This window comes from Notolepis coatsorum (genome assembly GCF_963971535.1).
Source record: "Notolepis coatsorum genome assembly, chromosome: 1".
In the NCBI taxonomy this organism is placed as follows: domain Eukaryota; kingdom Metazoa; phylum Chordata; class Actinopteri; order Aulopiformes; family Paralepididae; genus Notolepis; species Notolepis coatsorum.
The window spans coordinates 159,992,323-160,016,822 of NC_140165.1; the positions used below are offsets into that span (position 1 = coordinate 159,992,323).

General features: G+C 44.0%; 1 protein-coding gene across 1 annotated transcript in view; it reads left to right on the forward strand.

Annotated features, from left to right (window-relative positions):
* Positions 1 to 1,922: 1,922 nt before the first annotated feature.
* LOC311243778 (bifunctional methylenetetrahydrofolate dehydrogenase/cyclohydrolase 2, mitochondrial-like) overlaps positions 1,923 to 24,500 on the forward strand; it is a 181,389-nt gene continuing 158,811 nt past the window's right edge. The window contains exon 1 of the mRNA XM_084333121.1: positions 1,923 to 2,071. Within this exon, the coding sequence (XP_084189247.1) occupies positions 1,926 to 2,071 (146 nt within the window). The 5' untranslated portion in view covers positions 1,923 to 1,925. The remainder of the gene's footprint in view (positions 2,072 to 24,500) is intronic.

Below are 24,500 nucleotides of genomic sequence, written 5' to 3' on the forward strand. Positions count from 1 at the left end.
GGTAGAACGGTCGTCTGGTAATTGGAAGGTTCCCGGTTCGATTCCCGCTCCTCCCGGGCAGTGTGTTGAAGTGTCCTTGAGCAAGACACTTAACCCCTAATTGCTCCCGATGAGCAGGTTGGCACCTTGCATGGTTGCCCCCGTCGTCGGTGTGTGAATGTGTGAGTGAATGGGTAAAATGTGAGGAACAAATGTGGTAAAGCGCTTTGGATAAAAGCGTTATATAAATGCACCATTTACTGTACCATTTACCACTACATTTTATAACTTCACTACCTTGAAATGAAAGCACAGAGAGCACACACAAGAACTTGGACAATATGCCTTCAAATACCATATTCACAAGAAGAGTCCATATGAATTATTATATTATTATTATATATTATATTATTATACATTTTTTAGTACATTTCTATCTTTGTAAAATGTTCATATTCCCAACGGTTTCGTTTATTTCCTCTGTCATTATGACTTTGTATTTAGTTAGCTAAATCATTAGCCTCAGTGGCTTCAAGATGCATTGCCCGGTTGCCTAGCAACGCGGTCCTCATGACTTCAACCACTTGAACACCAAGCATAATAGTGTTGACTTCCCATGCAGAGACTCCCAAGTTCCATCTGAAGGAATATTTATACAGTTCTCTGTCTTCCAAAATGGCTACCTGTAAAATAGCAACTATTTTTTGTTACAATGGTTGCTATATACAAAACAACCGGTAGCTATGTGTTGATTTATGAGAACTGTATGTTGACAGAGTCTGGCTATGGAGCGACAATAATGTGGTCAAGAGGCATGGTTTCTACCTTCAGCCTTTAATCGGTGTGGTATATTATTTACATGGCAAGACAGCAGTACATGAGTTCTCCTCTCTGTGAGAGGCAGGTGGGAAAGAGGTAGAGGGGGAGGAGACATCTCCTTAAATACTCTCCACCTGGTGGTAGCATTAGTGGCTCCGCCTATAGCGCCCTCTAGTGGAAACAGTTATGTACAGTCAGTGGAAACAGTTGTGTACAGTTAGACAGCTTGGAATCCTACATATAACCTCTAACTTTAACACTGTATCAACACAAATCTAATAAATTGGTGTTTTATTACTAGATCTTGTAAACAAGTCACAGTGCAACAGTAATTTTTCCAGTGTTTTACCTGCTCTACCACTGCACAGAAATGATGTGTTTTCTTGTGTGAATGAAGCAGCCATCTTGGAAGAAAGAGAACCACACACATTCCGTGCAAGGCTTCTATTATCTGGGGAAAGTGCATTTTTGCTTCACACCGGTGCCAGTGGGCTTGGTTTGTTGGTTAGATCAGAGTCTGTGGTGCTGGTGCCAGTGGGCTTAGTTTGTTGGTTAGATCAGAGTCTGTGGTGCCAGTGGGCTTGGTTTGTTGGTTAGATCAGAGTCTGCAAACATCTCTCACACACACACGCACACACACACACACACACACACACACACACACACACACACACACACACACTCAGAAGTCGCCCTAACAAATCAGCCTGGGCATCACAATCCAATAACAAAGGAGTCTAAATGTGAAGATATATGAGATGTAATATAATTACTATTAGCATTGTTTATTTATTAGAATGACTCCCCCCCCAACACACACACACACACACACACACACACACACACAATCTAATGTACACCAAAAAAATCATATTTTTGTCTAAGAAAAAACATTACACCCTAAGCATAATATACTATACTATCTATAGACCTAGACTAGAGTATGGATACAGTAGGAGCACATAGTAGCTACAGCGGTATTGTGGAGTTGTGCATTACCATGAACGAAAAAAATTATAATCTCCGTCTCTATCTCTCGCGCGCGCGCACACTCACGCAAACACACGCACACGCACACACATTAAGCATACAGTTTTTTCTAATAGCTCTATGACATACACACAAACATGGCGGTCTCTGTTTCACCGCTACGCTCCTCCTTCAGAATCTGTAAAGGTTTGGCGCTACACCATCCTCCCTGCTGCCAAGACAAATTGCGGATGCATAGAAAATGCGACAGTCAAAGAAGACATTTTCAGCAGCCGGTGACCAGGTAACGTTATCGATAATCATCTAGCTCCATTTTTATTTTTTGGAAGAAGGAAGCGGGATGCCCGACGCTTGTATCGGTGCGATACCGTCCGTCACGTGTTGGACGATGTGATTGACGGGACAACTAATTTCACCGTGTAGCCTACAGTATGCAAGGGCAGGCGCACGGTTAGCGGAATATGACCTGATAAGACTTTATTAACACTGTCAACAAGTGTGTCTATATTACATAATTCTCCGCGTGAAGAACAAACACAAATTTAACGGTAGCTGCTGCAGAGATGGGATATGACTCAGGTAACGTTATAGTCAAGGTTAATCTGGGCAGTGTCAGAGAGACGGCATGTCGTGAACACCTGTTAATTAATGTACCGTCGGTGCAATATGTTTTCAGAACCCCCTACTCAAAAGACACAAGTATTATTATTATTATTATTATTATTATTATTATTATTATTATTATTATTATTATTATTATTATTATTATTATTATTTATTATTATTATTATTATTATTATTATTATTATTATTATTATTATTATTATTATTATTATTATTATTATTATTATTATTATTATTATTATTATTATTATTATTATTATTATAATTTATTATTATTATTATAGCCTATACTTTAACATAATTAATATATTAGGCTACTTAGATAATAAATGCCTTATACAGCTGCAACTTGCACCCCCACTGGTATTACCGCCGGCCGCCATAACATTAATGTATAGGCTCAGCTATGGTAGGCTATATAGTGTTCTGTATATTTGGCCATGTCTTCCACAGTCCTGTTCGGCCTTTCTTTATTGCCTCATTTTAATTGTGTTTGGAGATTTTCTAATTGATCCCTTGCACTCAGTGGTGCAGTCGTAATATGGGAACTGCCCAAACGCCACGTGCACGCGCGCAGTGGCGTAACTCTCTCTCCAAGTGTGCCGGGGACAGATTTGTGGGCGTGGCGAGTGACGTCGCTGGGGGGGGTTAGGGGGGGCCCCCCCGCGTGTACCTGTTCCGCAACAGTAAGTGACTTCCGGGGTAGGCCTGATTGGCCCCGACAGGCACGTGACGCGGCAAACTCAGGACGCGCAACGAGGCTGCTGAGAGCTGTCGCGCGGAAATAGGCTGTCTATTGCCATTCTCTAACACAAACTCTAACCTTAACCAGCTCCTTAACAGCGCCTAAACTTAACCGTTCTAACCTTAACCAACTCCGAAACAATGCCTAACCTTAACCTTAACCTTAACCATGCCTAACCTTAACCGGCGAAAGAATACACGTTAAAAAAAAAAATCACGTTAAAAAAAAAAGTTTTGATGGGATTCGAACTCACCAACAACAGACTGCAGGATCGCAGGACCGCTGCTCTGCCAGGTGAGCTATAGCGCCGAATGAGAGTCATGGCGTATTTGGACGGTTACGTAATTCCGTAAGCTCTGCCGCTCGGCTCCGCGGAGCGTGCCGCGCGGCAGAGAAAGTTGCGCGTCACGTGCCTTGTCGGGGCCAATCAGGCCTACCCCGGAAGTCACTTACTGTTGCGGAACAGTTACACGCGGCCCCCCCCCCCCCTCTCTACCTCGATTTTTTTTTTAATACCAGGGGTGCAATACCGCATTTTCCCAGGCGGTGGCGCCATTTCTCCATGTAAACGACACACTGAGCTCATACATACAGAATTACATTGCATTCAGAGATCTCCAGGGTTCCAATGTATAGATGTAGCAGTACTGTCTATCTGTATGTCATGTATCTTTTTTGTATCACAAACAGTACTGTATTTGCAAATCTGGTATGTCATAAATGTATAGATGTAGCAGTACTGTCTATCTGTATGTCATGTATGTCCTGATTAATTGAAAATGGGGGACCCTGATACAGTACAGCTCAATACATACAATTGTTAAGGGGATGCAGACCAGAGAAAGACTTTCGTCTTGTTTACATCAGGGTCCCCCATTTTCAATTCATGACTGAGCTGTACTATACTGTACCCATTCTGCAATATGTTAATAAAGTGTTCAATCAATCAATCACTTGGCCCCAGAACCTGGATAAACACTTAGATTCCCAAAAGTAGTGATAGACTCAGGGTGCGATCCAAGAGGGGAGCCCGGGGAGCTATAGCTCCCCTAGATCAGACATCAGCTCCCCTGGGGGTCTCTAAAGCTCCCCTGGGAGCTGTATCATCATCGTGTATAATAATAAACGTATGCTATTTTGGATGTATGATTAATGATTTGCGTGTAGTGGCTACTTACTGGGACACAATTCACGGCATTCTAGCCTTTTGTGGTGTTTACTACATCTCCCATGACCCTTAGCGGGGGATGACGTAGTTAAAGAGAGACTGAAAGTTGAATGGGTGTTGTTTGTGCGACAGTAGAGTGCGTAATAAACTAGCGTTTTTGCATCGGAACACGACTCCGTCTACGCTATCATTACTGCATTCCTACATTTGTGACCCTTGGACGTATTTCGGAGATTATATCGAACATGTCAACTGAACAACAGAACGCAGATCGCAGAACTTTGAACGCAGTTTCACTCAAGCTGCGCAGAGTGCCAACGCTTGGTTCGCGCAAGCCGAAGCCCTATTCGATCTCAGGAATATTACCGCGGATGACACCAAGTACTACTATGTGGTAGCAGCCCTTACGAATTCAACGGCAGCGAGAGTGGTGAGTTTGCTGGAAAACCCACCTACACATGACAAATATGTGACTATAAAAACACGCTCTGAGTTTTTTTCCGCTGAGAGGCGCGCCGCGCACCCCCCCCCCCGACGACGGGGCTCACCCAAAGATGATGCTATGGATCGCACACTGGATAGACTGTAGCCTGTAGGTACCCAGGTCTGTTTGACATTTCGAACATATTTAAAGGAGATATTGAACGGCCCATTTTGTTAGTTCTTTTTTCAATACGTTGCTGCAAACTATTATTTTTTTTAAATATTGAACCACACAGACAGCAATCAGAATACTGGCATTTCCATAACGCTTTCATCTCTACAGTATATTTTCAAAAACATGAGGAACAACTTTGCTTGAATTGTCTTTATTATGAAAACTAAAACAGGACGTTTGCATATTCTCAATGTTGCTGTCGACGTCGTCGCGGTCGCGTCGATGTGGGGACTTGCTTCTTCAAACCGGGTGGACAAAGTTTACAGACAAACGTTAGATTGTTTCCGTCTGAGTCAGTACTGACTTTAACGTTAAACTATTTTAAATCCCCAAGCACCGACGTCAAGAGGTAGAGTCTGCCGCGTGTTATTATTAGAGTTAATAATATTGTATATTGTTTACACTGCCTTTTTATTCCATTTTTACTTCTCCACTGTACTATAATTATGTGACCTGTACCTCTATGTCTTCTACTACCTGTACCTCCCCTCCCCCCGGCCCTCCCCATGCTGCTGATTTTATATTATTTTATGAATACAACGTTTAATGTTCGCTTAGCTAACGTAGAGAAACGTCAGACGTAATTCGAGATACGTCAGACGTACTTCGAGATACTTCCGCATAGTCCTGCCACAGGACTATTACGTCAGACGTACTTCGAGATACTTCCGCATTAGTCCTGTGGCAGGCCGGAAGTACCAATCTGGACCTCGAGGCTCCGAGTCTGCAGCTCGACCCTACTCAGAGTCTGAATCTGAGCGAGTGCTGCTCTCGACCTGCTGCTGCGCAGCGCTCAGCTTCTGCTCGCAGACGCAGATTCAGCTGTTGTTGTGATGAGTCTGATGACGTAGCAGGGGTTGCCAGATCGGTTGGTTTTCCACATAATTTTAAAGCCTGTTTACGGTGTATTTTAACTGGGTTTTCGGCTGAAATACATATGAAATCTGGCACATCTTTGAACGCCGTTATAACAGAGTGCTGAGAATGAACGCACTTTTGAACTCCTAAGTGCTCCTAACTACTAAGTGCAAGCCCAGATAAGTACTCGCTATTTGCATATCAATAGCGCCGGTCGTATTTAACACACCTGACGACCGGGGCTATTGATATGCAAATAGCGAGTGTACTCCCAGTTGATTTCAGGAACGCACCACACACACACACACTGCTGGTGTCGTCACTGCTGCTGGTTTAGCTCTAGATAAGGGCAAGAATGCGACCCCCATCTACTCCTCTTTGCATAATAGTAGGACAGGTAGTCTGAAGGAGGGGGGGGGACCTGCACTGGCTCCCCATTGCTGCACGTATCCGCTTCAAGGCCCTCGACCTAGCATACCGTGCGGCAAAGGGAACCGCTCCCGCCTACCTCCGGTCAATGGTCTCTAACTACACACCCTCAAGACCCCTACGCTCTGCGTCTTCTGGCCGCCTCAGATCTACTCCTATCCAAGCTCCCGGAGGGTCATCAAAGAGAAGCCGCCTATTCTCAGTCCTTGCCCCACAATGGTGGAATGAACTACCCATCCCAGTTAGGACAGCCGAATCCCGTCCAATCTTTCGCCGTCGACTAAAGACTCACTTCTTCAACCATTATCTGAAATGATAAAAAAAAAAAAAAAAAAAAAAAAAAAGATCTAACCCCGACTAACCTTAATGTCATGCACTTGTCCTAATAAACTAACCTACACTGTAACACGCAACACTTTGATGAACATTGTTACTCAGCTGATAGAGTTATACCCTTCTTGCTGTCTTGTCGCACAGAACTTGTAAGTCGCTTTGGATAAAAGCGTCAGCTAAATGACTAAATGTAAAATGTAAATGTAAATAACTGCATTCTGAAAAAATGGGGGGGACCCATTCCAATGTCCCCCGTGCCAAATACGCCCCTGCACGCGCGCTCCCGCACACGCGCACGCGCATACATGTTCCCTCGGTTGCGCACAGAACAGATGATTATTATGCATAAATGTTTTAAATGTAATTGTAGTTACAATTTCTTTAATTGAATTAACTTAAACTAGAAAAGTAAATACAAACTAAATTAACAATGTAACTTAGAGTTAGTTTACAGAAGGACAGTTTTCTTCAGAGACTGAAGCACAACTTAATGTCTCATCCTTCCAGTCGGACTCGGGACCACAGATCAAGCAACCCCCCACCAGCTCTTCTCTTTGTTATGCTATCGGTATCCTATTATTATGCAAAGTCTAGGTGATAAGTGCCGCCTGTTGTGCCTAATTCCGACCCGCCGCCACATTACGACCTACCCCCCTCGGGTGAACGCGCATAGACCTCGCGTGGACGCGCATACACCTCGTGAACGCGCATACACCTCGTAAACGCGCATACACTCTATCAGCCTATCAGCGCAGTTTATCAGCCTGCGCAGCGATCGTGGACGCGCATACACCTTGTGAAAGCGCATACACTCTATCAGACTATATCAACGCAGTTTATTATCAGCCTGCGCAGCGATCAGTTTGCCAGCCTGCGCGGCCTATTTACAGATTTCATTCACGGTTTTTGTGATACTAAATGATTAGATTTGTCCCGATCCATAGATATGCAACCAGTCATTTCAGTAAAAGGCAAGGTATGGCAAGGGGGAGGGAGGGGGGGCTCAAGTGGGGGTTTCCCCCCTTGGTGAATGAATGAAAACTTTATTTAACAGATTGCAGAATGGATACAATACAGTACGGCTCAATACATACAATTGTTAAGGGGATGCAGACCTGAGAAAGTCGTTTGTCTTGTTTCCATCAGGGTCCCCCATTTTCAATTCATAGTGACATTTATGACACTGACATGACATGGTCAGACTACTGCTTGACCTTACTCCTAGAACCCACCTCACCCCTGCCCACTTTGACAACCTAGGATGGCTTAGAGTAGACGACAGAGTACAGCAACTTGCAATGGGCCTGGTCTACAAGATACACTACACGACCAAGGTACCCATGTACATGTCAAAATACTTCCCAAAGGTCAGTGAATACCACGATCACAACACCAGAGGGAGCTCCACAAATCATGTTAAACCCAGATTCGGCTCAAACAAGGGACTAAACACGTTTCACAATTATGCCACATCAATGTGGAACGCCCTACCCAAAGCTGTAAAGGAATGTGAATCACTACCCACTTTCAAAAACACTCTCAAAAAACACCTAAGGGAGACTGCAACTCGAAACTGGCCCCTGTAAATGTCCGAACACAACCCCCTCCAATGTACAGTAAATTACCAAGTATGGTCTTGTCAATAATCCAATGTACAGTTTTGTTTGTACAGTTGTACAGAGTCCCCCACCCACCCCTCCTACCCAACCCCCCCCCACTCCTACCCAATGTACAGTTTTGTTTGTACAGTTGTACAGTGTCCCCCACCCACCCCTCCTACCCAACCCCCCCCCCCCCCCCCCCACTCCTACCCAACCCCCCCCCACCCCACCCACCCAACCACCTCCAATGTACAGTCCCCCCCCACCCCCACCTACCCAATCCAATGTACAGTTTCTACGTCAAATGTATATACTTTTTTTTTCTGGACTCTTTTTGTATCACAAACAGTACTGTAATTGCAAATCTGGTATGTCATAAATGTATAGATGTAGCAGTACTGTCTATCTGTATGTCATGTATGTCATATATGTTACGATGAATTGAAAATGGGGGACCCTGATGTAAACAAGACGAAAGTCTTTCTCTGGTCTGCATCCCCTTAACAATTGTATGTATTGAGCTGTACTGTACTGTACCCATTCTGCAAAAGTTTTCAATCAATCAATCAATCACACAACATACATGACATCATGACATTTATGGCATAGGGACATACATGACATACAGGTATATAGTAGTGTGTGTGTGTGTGTGTGTGTGTGTGTGTGTGTGTGTGTGTGTGTGTGTGTGTGTGTGTGTGTGTGTGTGTGTGTGGTCTGACTGGCCAGACCTGAATGACCTATGCGGCTGGTCCAACGTGGCCCTGGAGTGGGTGGGGCCGGACTCAGACGCTGTTAATGTTTCTGAGGAGATAATCTCTGACCCTACCATCTCTGTGAAGGCCACCATTGACATCTGTGGAACGTGGCAGGAACTACCACTTACCAATGCCCGTGGCCATCTCATGTCGGCATAACAACAACGCCAACGTCAACACTGGACTGAGCTTAAACTGCAAGGGAAGCTTGCCTGTCTCCCTGCCGCTGACCACTCTGTCTCGCACGCAGTTTTTAAAAATGTAGCTATAGATGAGAGTATCATTTTTACTTTAAAAGCTAGGCTGGATCACAACACCAGAGGGAGCTCCACAAATCATGTTAAACCCAGATTCGGCTCAAACAAGGGACTAAACACGTTTCGCAATTATGCCACATCAATGTGGAACGCCCTACCCAAAGCTGTAAAGGAATGTGAATCACTACCCACTTTCAAAAACACTCTCAAAGAACACCTACGGGAGACTGCAATTCGAAACTGGCCCCTACAAATGTCCTAACCCAGTTGTACAGTAAAGACCAAGTATGGCTTTGTCAGTATTCCAATGTACAGTGTACAGTGTCGTTGTCCCCCCTACCCAACACCCCCCCCCCCACCTCCAATGTACAGCCTCACCCACCCAACCCCACCCCACCTACCCAACCTCCTCCAATGTACAGTTTCTATGTCAAATGTATACACTCTTTTTCTGGACACTTTTTGTATCACAAACAGTACTGTATTGCAAATCTGGTATGTCATAAATGTATAGATGTAGCAGTACTGTCTATCTGTATGTCGTGTGTGTCATATGATGAATTGAAAATGGGGGACCCTGATGTAAACAAGACGAAAGTCTTTCTCTGGTCTGCATCCCCTTAAAGGAAAACTCCAACATTTTGGGAAATTAGCTTATTTAACATCTTTCCTGGAGTTAGACAAGAAGATACATACCTTTTTTGTCTCTGTGCGTGCATTTAGCTTTGGGAACAGTCGCTCCGTTAGCGTAGCTTAGCTTCATCACTGGAAGTGGGGGAGGACAATAGGCTGACGTTCCCTTACAGTCATAGGAGGCGGGTGAGCTTGACATTAGGGAAGGCTATATTATTATTAGAATGGACCTCTCGCGGAGCGCACATTTTTTTTCCTTTTTTTTTTGGTTGCACGCAAATGATGCTGTCCAGGTTCTGATTTCATATACACACACACACTACTAGGCTACTACAGCGAGCCCCACTCATTTCATATAGTGCAAATTAAGTGTTCAAATGAAGGCATCCAATAATATATTAACCATTGTCTTACCTTAATGCAGATAAATGCAACGTTTCGTCTTGGTGAGAAAGACCGTTCACAACTTGAATCACAAGTTGCAATGAAGTGAAAGTTTTTCGTAATTTAGATCTCATCATGCTTTGAAAACAATGTACATACAGTAGCTGTAGCTCTAAAAAGTTTCCACGATTTGATGAACTCGGACTCTCATCATGTCCTCTTAGAGCAAGCCCTGTATGGCAAGATAAAACAACATACAGCCTCAGGTGATCCGTAGTTATGCCCAGGACCAGCCCGGTGCAGCTTCTAAATTACTTTGTTTATGCCTTGGAAAAATACTGTATTTAGCTTTTTGAAATTTGACTCAAATTAGTGCGCTGGTGTTCGCTACAAAGCGATCGGCGGGCTGAAATTCAGAACACAGATGTTTGCTTTACTCGGCCTGCGGGATCAGGATGATCATGTGAATGATGTGATTGGCTACATTATTTAACCTGAGCCTATGCGTGATTGGTTACTGCCTGTACCTGGAATGTTAAACGCTGCCACCGATTGACACCTTCGTCGTTGACACCTTGGCCAGCCGGCTGCAGCACAAGACACACACAATAGCCAGCAGCCTGCGCACATATTATATACATTTCAAGATTCTGAGTAGAGCTGCCGCGATTACCGCATTACCGCGGTATCGCTGTTACATCACGGCCACCGCAGAGTAGGCTGAATACCGCATCACCGCTGTTTTTTATAATAATAATAATGAAGTACCCTCCTCTCGTTGGGCTTGCGGCTCTGCAGATATACCCTACTCGTCTATCGAGGTTCCAAGCGACCCTATTGGGTACCAGAAAAGTCACGTGAAACATTGCAGACCACTGATTGGTCAGAAGAGAGACGCGTCACACGTTGGGAGCGTCCTGCAGTTTTTTACATCCTGAATGTCAGCCATTGATCAGAGCTCATCACAATACGGCTAATAACGTTAGCTTTAACTCTCCGCCGGAGTGGACTACCATCGCTCCTCAGGAGTACTAAACAAGACATAATGATTTTACTGTCTGCAACGAATGTTATAATAAAAGCCCTTCGTTCTATACACTTGTCTGATTGAAAACTTTATTAACAGACCGCAGAATGGGACAACTCAGCACGCTCTGAGCAAAGAAAGGAACTGAGATGGTCCGGTAAATACGCTGATGTTATTGAACGTATAACTATATAATGGTAATGCCACAAAACGAATGCCTTTATTATAAAGTAGTAACTTTATAGTAATAATAATAAGAAAGGGTCGGGGGGGTAACCACCCCTGCCCGCGACACCGAGTGAACGGCGCACGACCAGAGGGGAAACTTCGAATCCGTGTTTCACTTTCAATAACTAATGCGTGCTTGCCGAATCCCAAACAATATTCATGCTGCAAAGTCATCCTCTAAAGATCGACATTTAGACTAGAGGCAGGCTATATGCTATAAAAAGTAGACTACTACTAAAAAAAAAAATACATTCAAACCTTTTTTTTTTTTTTTTTTTTTGCGTGCGGTAATAACCGCGGCGGTAGGAAATATTTTGCAAATCCGTGCGGTAAGGAAAACATCAATACCGCGGCAGCTCTAATTCCGAGCATAATATTCTGGGTAGGCATAGCCCCCCCTAGCCTATATATACCCGCCGCCTATGCTTACAGTGTATACAGTCACCAAATACACTCCAAATACAACTCCAAAACGTTCATGTAAACATGTTGTGACCTGTGTATTTACCACGTGGAGAAATAAAAAAATAATTGAATTAGACAATTACGTTTTCTAAGCACTACTGATTTGTTTTTGCCTAAGCACTCGTCTCTGCGCGCAGTCTGTGATTTCTACGTGAAGCCGTGTTTGTGGACATTCTCATTAATTCAAAGGATCCGAACCGATTGAAGTTTATGGATACCATGACTTAAAATCCTCTTACCTTGACGATTAAAAGCCTCCCCAATTTAGAAAACAGTAATCCAATGGCTGGTATTGATAATATAATACTAACTACTGCACGTAGCTAACCGGAGCTAACACAGAACCGGATGGTCACTACTGTAAAGCAAATATAATGACTTCCTTTCTGGGGTTTTCAAAATAAAAGTGCGACGTTTATAGAAGCGGAAAACGTTTATTTTGTACATTATCTAACGTTAACACTAACCTAAACTAACTTTAGGTTAGTTGTAGGGCTGTCCCCAACTAAGGATTTGGATGGTCGACTAGGATTGGCCAAAATTTGCCATTAGTCGACTATTGGTCGACTAAAAAATAAAATTAAAAAAAGTATAATATTTTAATTATCTTTTTTCTTTTTTCTTTTTTTTTATCATTCCATTTGGGCTGTGGGGGGTGCTTAATGTCTGAAGGAGTCGACTGAAGGCTTCTTGTCCTCTGCAAAAGCATGCAATTGGTCCACTGATGGATACATCTTGATATTTGTCTAGTATAGTGTGTTCATTAGATGGGTGAAATCCTCTTTCAGTGCCTCTGTGCCTGTTTTCGTAGGCAGTTAGCCTCTGGTATGCGTGCCATTAGCATTAGCCACGCTTCTATGCCTCTTTTCTTTTGAAAAAAATGATAATTTTTATTTTTTTATTATATTCGACTAAGAGGTTGGCCAGTCGACCAGGGGCGGATTTAGGATTGTAGGAGATCCGGGGCTTAGCCCAGATAGGTGCCCGCGATAGCGGGCACAGATTTTTTTTACTTCGACACCACAAATTTTAACTTATACCACCACCTTGAAAGTATTAATATGCGTCTTTGTTTACGGTTTGATTATCACTGATACAAAGTCAAATAGTGCAGTGCAATAAAATAGTTAGTAAAATAGAATAAAATAATGCAATAGTGCATTGCAATAAAATAGTTATCATCGTATTTTTTCGGGAGGCCGGTAAGGAGTGCATTACAGTAGTCGAGTTGGCTTGAGATAAAGGCATGGATCTGGTTTTCAGCGTCCTTTTGATTTATAAATGGCCGTACTTTAGCTATGTTTCTAAGGTGGAAGAATTAAGTTTTTGTCAACTTGTTGATTGTGATTTAAAGCTTAGGTCTGAGTCTACCATAACACCAAGACTTAACTCACTCAAATACAGTTAGCAGCTGGATAGACCACAGATGGAAATTAGCTTCTGCTAAATCTGGTGCAAACATATTTTCATGTAACAATGATGAATTGTCAAAAAAAAAAAAAAAATTATATATATATATATTTTTTTTGAAAATAGATTCAGGGCTTTTCAGAAAACATTCGGGGCTTGAGCCCAAGTAGCCACCCCCTAGCCCCGCCCCTGCAGTCTACTACGGCCCCTTTCGATCGATTAGTCGACTAATTGATTAATAGGGGTCAGCCCTAGTTAGTTGTAACGTTAGTTTAGGTTCGTGTTAACGTTAGATAATGTACAAAATAAACGTTTTCCGCTGCTATAAACGTCGCACTTTTATTTTGAAAACCCCAGAAAGGAAGTCATTATATTTGCTTTACAGTAGTGACCATCCGGTTCTGTGTTAGCTCCGGTTAGCTACGTGCAGTAGTTATTATTATATTATCAATACCAGCCATTGGATTACTGTTTTATAAATTGGGGAGGCTTTTAATCGTCAAGGTAAGAGGATTTTAAGTCCTGGTATCCATAAACTTCAATCGGTTCGGATCCTTTGAATTAATGAGAATGTCCACAAACACGGCTTCACGTAGAAATCACAGACTGCGCGCAGAGACGAGTGCTTAGGCAAAAAATAGTTCAGAGTATATTTGCTTAGAAAACGTAATTGTCTAATTCAATTATTTTTTATTTCTCCACGTGGTAAATACACATGTTTACATGAACGTTTTGGAGTTGTATTTGGAGTGTATTTGGTGACTGTATACACTGTAAGGGAACGTCAGGCTATTGTCCTCCCCCACTTCCAGTGATGAAGCTAAGCTACGCTAATGGAGCGACTGTTCCCAAAGCTAAATGCACGCACAGAGACAAAAAAGGTATGTATCTTCTTGTCTAACTCCAGGGAAGATGTTAAATAAGCTAATTTCCCAAAATGTTGGCGTTTTCCCGTATTGAGCTGTACTGTACTGTACCCACTCTGCAATCTGTTAATAAACTTTTCAATCAATCAATCAATCAATCAAACATCTGTGTATCTATATATATTCAACAATTCTCTCAGAAGAGGTCAGTGTGCATCTTGAAACAGTGCTGAGCAGTACTGAACAGATAGAACAACATAGATTGAAGGCTGCATTTCTAGACCCAGGTGCCTTGCCTACTGTTTTGCTGTGGAAAGAGCCGGCAAGTTGATTTACGGCTTTCAGGTGTGGAGGAATTTTGTCATGTGTCGAGTCGGCTGTGATTTTGGAGACTGGGAAAATACAGTTTTCTTACCTTGTAGTAGTGACGTGAATATTTAGGAAAATAGCTTTAGGATCACTTCTGTAAAGAAAGACTTCGCTGTGGAAGAGAAATAAACCATTTGGATATCTTTGTTTTACACTGGAGCGGCTGTGGACATTATTTTTCTTTATCAATGAACGTACTACTCACGAGTAAGCAACTTTAACCAGTAGAGTGGAACGTCGGCCCTCATAACAATAATAAAATAGAATAAAATAGGCATAGAAAAAATAAAATAGATAAGACATAAGATATGCATAGTAAAAAAAAGACATGCTAGGTTCCTGAGAAACTGGTTCTTATATACACTACTATACAATATACAACTTACAATGTTAACTCTTACTGTATCTAAACTGTAACTGAGGGGTACAATTCCCTGACTGTATTAATCAAGTATTGGTATCATTAAACCACTACCGTGTTATGTACATTACTGGCCTTACTGTACACAAGTATATTAGATGAGAACACTTCCACAATGAAACGGTTTCCACACAAATACTCGTTTAGAATATTTATTACAGCAAAGGAATATTAGATTACATTACTTAGATCAATTTGGATGCGCTTATAAGGCAAAGAATGTGCGTAGGCAAGTCAATACTGAATATTAGGAATTATCTAGGGAATAATGGTAGGGAGGTTACTACCGGTTGTAAGCCAGCAGGGGGAGGCAATGCTCTATACAAAGTCAATGGTTCCACAGGCGACAATTACTCCCTGTGTCAGCGGGGAAAGGCAGCCTCTGTACTCTCAATGTGCGCGCCGCACAGGTGAAGCCGTGGAGTCTCTCCTTGAGACGGGCTCGAGTGATGTCTTCACGGGCATGTGTAGATCCCACAGCAGTGGGTGTAGACGGTTCTCTGCTCCAGCAGCTTGGTGAAGAATGAAGAATAATAATAGTAATCCTGCCGGAAAGTGGCTCTGCAATCACCGGTGTAGGTATCCTCCGTGGTGCGCGGTAGTTCACAGTTGAACTTGACGTTACTATCCTATTAGCACGCGGCAATAAGTGCTCTATGTAGACACACAATTACCCACTTCACGTGGTCTTTGACTCGTAATGAAGGCTTTTACTAGTAAGTAGCGAACGATACGTTAAACAAACGTAGTAGGATAACACGACTCTATTTGAGGCAATACGAGTCCTACTGTACCGCACGTTGCGTAGTGGGTAAGGCTTTACTTGGTAACTCGAACTGAAAGGAACTGAAAGGGAAGTTCTGTATTCGCCGCGCCATATTTATATGTGCTGGGGATAAGTAGTGCCGCTCTGCTTTCGGTAGCCGTATTCCTGCGCGGAGCTGGGGCTAGTAAGGGCATGTCTCGTCGGTACCTTTCAAGTCGGCTCTAGGGGGTAAGTCACTGGCGCCTGGTGGCACGCCATCCAATAGGAGAATGAAATATTATGGGCTGTGTAACTAAAGGGATATTCCGTGCATATGTACAAAGAATATACAAGGGATATCAAACGACATACAAATACTATTCAATATATATCAATCAATAAATATATATATTCGGTTTAATCTGACCCTTTGTAACATAAACAGTACCTCCTTCTTTTAAAGTGTTTCTAAAGATTATATTTTTTAAAGTGACATTTTGTTTAAAGTGATTATTTTTTTAGCGGTTGCCGCATGAGTGGTGTGTGTGTGTGTCTGTGTGTGCTCATGTGTATTTGTGAGTGGAGAGTTCAGTGTTCAGTGTTCTGATGGCCTGGGGGAAGAAGCTGAGTCGGAGTCTCTCTGTTCTTGCAGCGTGTGACCGTAGGCGCTTGCCTGACCGCAGCAGCTTAAACAGGCTGTTGTTGGGGTGGTGAGGGTCTTTCATAATTCTGCAGGCTCTGGATTTGCACCTCCTGTTATATAAGTCCTGCAGGGGTGGTAGTGCAATACCCGTAGTATGCTCAGCTAAGCGCACCACTCTCTGGAGTTCCTTCCTGTCCTGTGCCGTGCTGTTTCCAAACCAGGCAGTGATGTTTCCAGTCAGAATACTCTACAGCCCCAGAGTAGAAGGAGTGGAGTATCTTCCCCGATACTCTGAACTTCCTTAACTGTCTCAGGTGATAGAGGCGCTGTTTCGCCTTTTTCACCACAGAATCTATGTGTGTAGACCATGTCAGGTCCTCTGTGATGTGGACTCCAAGGTACTTGAAACTGCTCACCCAGTCCATGATAGCCCCGTTTATCCACAACGGCGTGTGTGTCCTTTTGGCTCTTTGGTTTTACCAATGTTCAGGAGTAGGCTGTTGTCCCGGCTAGGGTTGCACGGTATACCGGTATTAGTATAGTACCGTGGTACTAGAGTGTTCAAAATGATACTATACTGCGTTTGGGAAAAAACTACTCAGTGGTGACGTTGCGCTAGTTTACCGGAAGCAACCTTCTGGAATGAAGAACAACAAACTCTAGTTGAGACGGGAGCTGGCATGGCTCGTCCGGCAAGTGTTGGCATCGGTGGCACGACTGCAGTGCTGATAGGAGCTACTGTAGCACATAACGTTAGTTATCATAACCATCGGCAGTCGCAGTGGGGATCTTTGTTGATTGGCGTTGGCTGGCTAGCGTTGGCTTGTATAGCTAGCGAGCTATGGTTCTGGTTGGAGCTGGCTGGCTGACGTTGGTCGATGGAGATCCTCAGATGGTTGTGGTGGCTGGCGTTGCGTGCTGCGGTGGCTCCTATCGGTGCTGTGGTTGTGTCGTTGGTGCCAACGTTCGTTGGATGGGCTATGCTAGCTCTCGTGACTACAGTTCCTTATACGAGCATTAGAAAATGTCCACAATGCTATTCGCAAGAATAGAAAATAAATTGAAAACCTAATAATAAGCTATACACAGCCTAAACTGCCGTGCTGAAAGCGAGTAAACACAGCATCCCCTGTTTGTTGCCTACCCACAACAGAAATTAATTGATGCACACGTGCATCTCATCTCTATGGCTTAGTCACAAACGTGATTTATACAGAGACATTTGACAATTGCCCATTAATTGTTCCGATTCCTGAACAAGACACAGCTGCATGGAAAAGACTGAACAACCTGGGGTAAAATACTGAAACATGACGAGACTAAATAACACATAGATACAGACACAGGGGAGACATCACTAGACTAGACAATGGGCCACAACACAGACAGCAGATACACAGACAACAGATTAGTGAGCATGACAGAGAACAAATTAATAAACATAGACAGGCACAAATGCAGTAGTGTATTGTTCATGAGTGGATGTGCTGATAGTCCGATGGCCGGTCCAGTAGGACCGGGGGGGTGACAGTACCCCGCCCTCAAAGGTCGACTCCCAGGCGGCTTAGCAGGCCCCCCGGGAACGGGACGGGTGGGAGGGGGGGAAGCAGCATCGGCAAAGAGGTGCAGGGGGAGGAAGGGGGGTCGAGGGACGGGGCTCGGCCTAGCAGGCCCCCAGGAAAAACGAGAAGGGTGGGAGGGAGGGAAGCAGCATCGGCGAAGAGGTGCAGGGGGAGGAAGGGGGGTCGAGGGACGGGGCTCTTGGGAACTGGGTCGGGGGGAGGTGGCTGACGAGGAGGACTGGAGCAGGGAAGGATGGGGGGTAGAGGCGACGGCTCCGGAGTGGGACCTGGGGCTGGGGTCTCCTCGGCGGCGAGACCCACCGCCGAACCCCGAACCGGAGGCTCCCTGGTGGCAGGACGCGGTGCAGGACCCCCGACTGGGGTCCCTCCGGCAGCAGAATTCGGCGTCGTCCTCCAGGTCTGCCATGGTGGTGGCTCGTCCTCCGGAACCTCCCAGGGCTGAGGAGACCTCGACCAGGCCGGCGAGGAAGACCTGTGCTCCTGGGAACCCCATCTCCCCCTGGGGCTGTGGCGTCGGGATCCGCGCCCCTTCCCCGATGCTCCCCTGCGGACCAGACGACTCCCCACCCAGGGATCCAGCACAGGAGTGACCGCGGTGCAAGCACCCGTTGTCATCGGCGCCGCTGGCCCGGCCACTCCGTCCCACGGTGCCAGATCCTGAGCGGCCACCTGGTCGGCACACAGGACCGAAGCGCCCAGGATACCGAGCGCGAAGCTCGCTCCGAATTTCCTCTGTGCTGGGTTCTGGTTTGGCTGGATCATTCTGTTACGATTCCTGGAACGTTTCGTTGGCATGACGGTGATAGAGGTGAGTAGAACCCAGAATGCAGATTTAACACAAGGGAGGTAGTGGAGGATGAGATGGACGAGACACGAGTCGAGGATGAAAGTAATAAGTCCTTTACTGAACGTGGCAAACAATACAAAAACTGACTCACGGGGAAATACGGAGAAACATAAGGTTGACAGCACACAGGAATGAGGGTAACATGAGTAATGATCCAGCAAGGAAGGCAGGGCAGATAACACTTATATACACAGACTAATTGACACATGAGGGTGATTGGGAACAAGACACAGCTGCATGGAAAAGACTGAACAACCTGGGGTAAAATACTGAAACATGACGAGACTAAATAACACATAGATACAGACACAGGGGAGACATCACTAGACTAGACAATGGGGCACAACACAGACAGCAGATACACAGACAACAGATTAGTGAGCATGACAGAGAACAAATTAATAAACATAGACAGGCACAAATGCAGTAGTGTATTGTTCATGAGTGGATGTGCTGATAGTCCGATGGCCGGTCCAGTAGGACCGGGGGGGTGACAATTAATGGTTCATACATACTGTATAAAGACAACGGAAATCTATTTTATTTTTGTTAAACAGCCTACAATATGACATAACCTAGTTCTAGAATTATGATAAGGCTATAATCAGTCTTATGGTATCTCAAACTAATTAGGCCCTCTGCTATGACAAATGTATAATAATACAACCATACTTTTTCTACCCCTTGAATCTTTTTTAACTACAGAAGTCTGCTGCATTTGGCTCACAGAGTGACTCCCCCCACTCAGAAGCAACCTAACCTCCCAGCTTTTTTTGAGCAGCATATAAAGTACACAAATGAGTCCAAAGATGATAAAAGGATCAACAGGGCAGTCGCAGAGTTCATCTGTATGGACCAAGTTCCAATATATATACAGTTGAGAAAGCTGGGTTCAGAAACCTTGTACAGCAACTGTTTTGAGTGCAAAAAAAGTTCTCCAGCATTTTGAATGCCATTGCTTTTAATTTAATTAAATTGTATTCTTGTCATTGTTCATTGTTGTGTTTTAAAATAAAGAACAATAATGACATCTGAGAGTTTTTCCCTGATTTTGAGGAAAAGTATCGAAAGTATCGAAAAGTATCGAAATTAATATTGGTATAGTATCGAAACTAAAATGTTGGTATCGTGACAACCCTAGTCCCGGCACCAGCGTGCCAGTTCATCAACCTCCTCCCGATAGGCCTTCTCGTCATTGTTAGAGATCAGCCCCACCACCACTGTGTCGTCCGCAAACTTCACTATGGAGTTGGAGCTAAACCTGGCCACACAGTCATGTGTGTACAGTGAATACAGCAGGGGGCTCAGAACGCAGCCCTGGGGGGACCCGATACTCAGGGTGATTTTGCTGGAGGTATGACCCCCCACCCTGACCGCCTGGGGCCTGTCACTTAGAACGTCCAGGATCCAGGCGCTCATGGTGGAGCTCAGACCCAGATCGGTCAGCTTGTCAACCAGTCTGGTGGGGACTATGGTGTTGAAAGCTGAACTATAGTCAATGAACAGCAATCTCACATAGCCCCACTTCTGACTGTCAAGGTGAGATAGTGTGTTGTGCAGTACTTGGGAGACCGCATCGTCAGTGGACCTGTTTGCCCTGTATGCAAACTGCAGTGGGTCCATGTTACTAGGGAGGGAGGCACAGATGTAATCCTTGACCAGCCTCTCAAAGCATTTCATGACCACAGAGGTGAGTGCCACCGGTCTGTAGTCATTCAGGCTTGTTGGAGAGGAGTGTTTTGGCACAGGGATTATGGTAGACATCTTGAAGCAGGCAGGGACCATGGACTCAGCCAGAGATATATTGAATATGGATGTAAATACTGGGGCCAGCTGGTTTGCACAGGACTTAATTATTCGTCCTGTTATCCCATCTGGGCCAGCCGCTTCCCGAGTATTTATACCCTTAAACATCAATCTCACGCTGTGTTCCGTCCAGGGTTTCCGTTAGAAAAAATTGTTGCCGGTCTCCGTGTCCTGCAAGATTTCAATCTACCGGACAAATGGGATCAATTCCGGTCAGAGTTTATTGAGCTTAAAAACAATTGATAGGCAGGCTATATAAAGAATGACATCCTCAAGGCATGTAGATTTCTAATATTTTAACTTAAAACTAGGCTACTTTTGCGTATATACAGTCATTAATATATTCCAAATAAAATAAGTCCCTCGAGACTTCGTGCTGCTGCCGACTTGAAGTGTCGGTGGGCAGTCTGCCCGACATTAATAAACAGCAGTCTGTTATAATCACATTTTTATGAGCTAACAAATTCCGTTATATTGGACGTTTGTATTAATTATATCAAGCAAAGAACTGAGAAATTTGGCAGAGAGAGACAGCAACATTGTCGTGGGTTTGCGTGATGACTATCTCCGCCTCCCAACGAAGCGATAAACTAATCCCAATAGTATGCAACTGCAGAGCCGCAGAGCCAGCAGCGCTTTCAGGTCCGGTCTGGGGACCGCTCAGCAGCGCCACCCACCCAACAGCTGAATTGCCAATGGCTGAATTGGAGTATTGCACTGTGCGGGCACAGCTGTCAGCTCTGCGGCTCTGCAGTTGCATGCTTCTCGCAAATCCAGCATCCAGCTCCCGCTGCCTAACCCAAATTAATTTCGACATCGCTTCACCAATAGTCGTTATCAGAACACTACACACATATCATAATGTTCACAGCAAACTGTAGTTGATCACCAGGTATGTTTTATTAACGTAGGTTGAATAATTCATATAAGAAAAAAGATAGGGAAATCTCTCTTACCTTTCTCCACTGGTTAAAAATGCCAGGAACTGAAATTGAAACTTGCTGTGCACCGCGCGTGATATGATATAGGAACACACATCATTGTCATTATTAGACCTGCTTGGTGAAGCAACAATAAAACAAATGTAACTATTTTAATACAATTCAAATTGTGCTTAGAGGGAATTATTTTCACTGGACATTATGACCGGAGAGATTTAAATATGTCAGACTTCAACAGATTTTCCCGGTCAAAAACCGGTAATTACCGGACAACGGAAACCCTGGTTCCGTCAATGAGAGAGTGTCCCCACTGTATGAATGAACACAACATTCTAACTTACCATCTTTAGATGAATGGTAAAATGGTAAATGGTGCATTTATATCGCGTTTATCCAAAGTGCTTTACAATTTGTTCCTCACATTTTACCCATTCACTCACATTCAACCATGCAAGGTGCCAACCTGCTCATCGGGAGCAGTTAGGGGTTAAGTGTCTTGCTCAAGGACACTTCGCCATGCTGCCCGAGAGTAGCGAGAATCAAACCGAGAACCTCTGGATTACCAGACGACAGTCACATCTAGAGACCTCAAAACCTACTCTAGCGAGGCCTTTAACCTAGAACTGGAGAGCCTGGACTGGTCAGAAGAGTTCAGTGGTACACTAGTTGAAGATTTCAAAACCAAATTCTCAACAATACTAAACGACATGGCCCCCCTAAGAACCACCAGGGTTAAAAATCGCGCTGAGCCGTGGATGCACTCCGAAATATTGACCGCTATGAAAACCAGAGACAAAAAATGCTCTGAGTTTCGTAAAAGTCAGTCAAAGCTTACCAAAAGCTCGAGCAGTGAACTCCAAGCCCACGTGACTGAACTCAAACTGCAAAGAAACAGACTAAGAAATGACGTAAACTCCATGATCAAAACTGCAAAAAAAATGTCATCAATGACAAAACTGAGGAAAACAAAAATAAACCCAGTGAACTTTGGAAATTACTCAATAATCAACTAGGCTGCAGTAAAAAACTTAAAACCAGATTTTCAAACATAAACATAAAGACAAATAACACGCTCATCACAGACAAGCTGGATGTGGCCAATTACTTAAACATTTTCTTCACAAACATAGCCACAACAGTGGTAAATAAACTACCCTCCCACTCAGGGCATTTTGGGCTAGAACACATCCTAGCCTACTACAATAACCTAGGGGTCCGCAAAGACGATTTCAAGCTAGAAATGGTAACAACAGCTGAGGTACACAAAAAACTGAATGCCCTCCAACCTAATAAGGCAACTGGCCATGACAATATCCCCTCCAAATTACTCAGAGTCTCAGCAGCCGCCATCACCCCAGTCATCACACACATAATAAACCGCTCCATAAAACAGGGACACGTACCCAAAGACTTCAAAATTGCGAGAGTAACCCCCCTGCACAAAAAGGGCAGCAAATTAGACCCAGGCAACTGCCGCCCTGTTTCTATTCTTACCTCCATCTCGAAAGTCATGGAAAAAATAGTATACGAACAGGTCGAAAAATACCTTGCGGAAAAAATCGAATCTACGAATTCCAATCTGGCTTCAGAACATCCCACTCCACTGACACATGGCTTCTCTATTTGAACAACCACATCAAACAAGAGGTGGACGCGGGCAAATACTGCGGCATGGTCATGCTGGACCTACAAAAGGCCTTCGACACTGTCAATCACTCCATTCTGATTGACAAGCTAAAAGCAATTGGTTTTGATTAGGGATGCTCTATATTGGCTTTTTTACCGATACCGATATACCGATATTGTCCAACTCTTAATTTCCGATACCGATATCAACCGATACCGATATATGCAGGGTTTCCCCCCCCCAAAAACTGAATAATTTCAGGTAATTCAAGTTCAAGTTCAAGTTTCTTTATTAGCATTAACATTACATATCTCTTGTCGTGTAATTAACACAACATTATGCATACTTTGACAATAAATAAAATAATAATTTGTTCTTACTTGCTTGCCTGGGTAAATAAAGGTAAAATAAATGTAAAAAATGATAAAAATAAATTTTTAAACCGATACCGATATTTTCCGATATCACATTTTTATGCCAATATCGGCCGATAATATCGGACATCCCTAGTTTTGATAGTCTATCAGTGAGCTGGATGCAATCCTACCTGGAGGGGAGAGAACAGATGGTGGAGGTAAACAGTACTCTACCCCCCCCCCCCCCCTCCCAGTGAGCTGTGGTGTTCCACAAGGAAGCATACTAGGACTGTTACTGTTCCTAATTTATGCAAATTACATGTCGTCAGCTTGTGACTGCAACTTGTTCCTGTTCGCGGACGACTCAGCCCTGCTGGTCTCTGACAAGAACAAGTTACAGGTTGAAAAAACCCTCAGCTCGGAACTCGGCAGAATCTGCACCTGGCTCGCTGATAACAAACTATCATTACACCTGGGTAAAACAGAGTCCATTTTCTTCGGTTAAAAAAACAAACTCAGCAAGACCGACGGCTTCTCAGTTACAGTGGGTGACAATATTGTCACAAGGAAAGATGAAATTACATACCTAGAGGCAAATCTTTCCTGTGACAAAATGGCATCCAATGTAATAAAAAAAGTCAACCAACAAACTTGTTTCTTGTACCGGATCTCCTCTCTGGTAAACAAGAATACCCTGAAGACTCTGGCAGGAGCACTCATTCAAGGGTACTACGACTATGCTTGCATCTCATGGTACCAAAGCACCTCAAAGGCGCTAAAAACTAAATGATAAACATCACAAAACAAACTGGTCAGACTACTGCTTGACCTTACTCCTAGAACCCACCTCACCCCTGCCCACTTTGACAACCTAGGATGGCTTAGAGTAGACGACAGAGTACAGCAACTTGCAATGGGCCTGGTCTACAA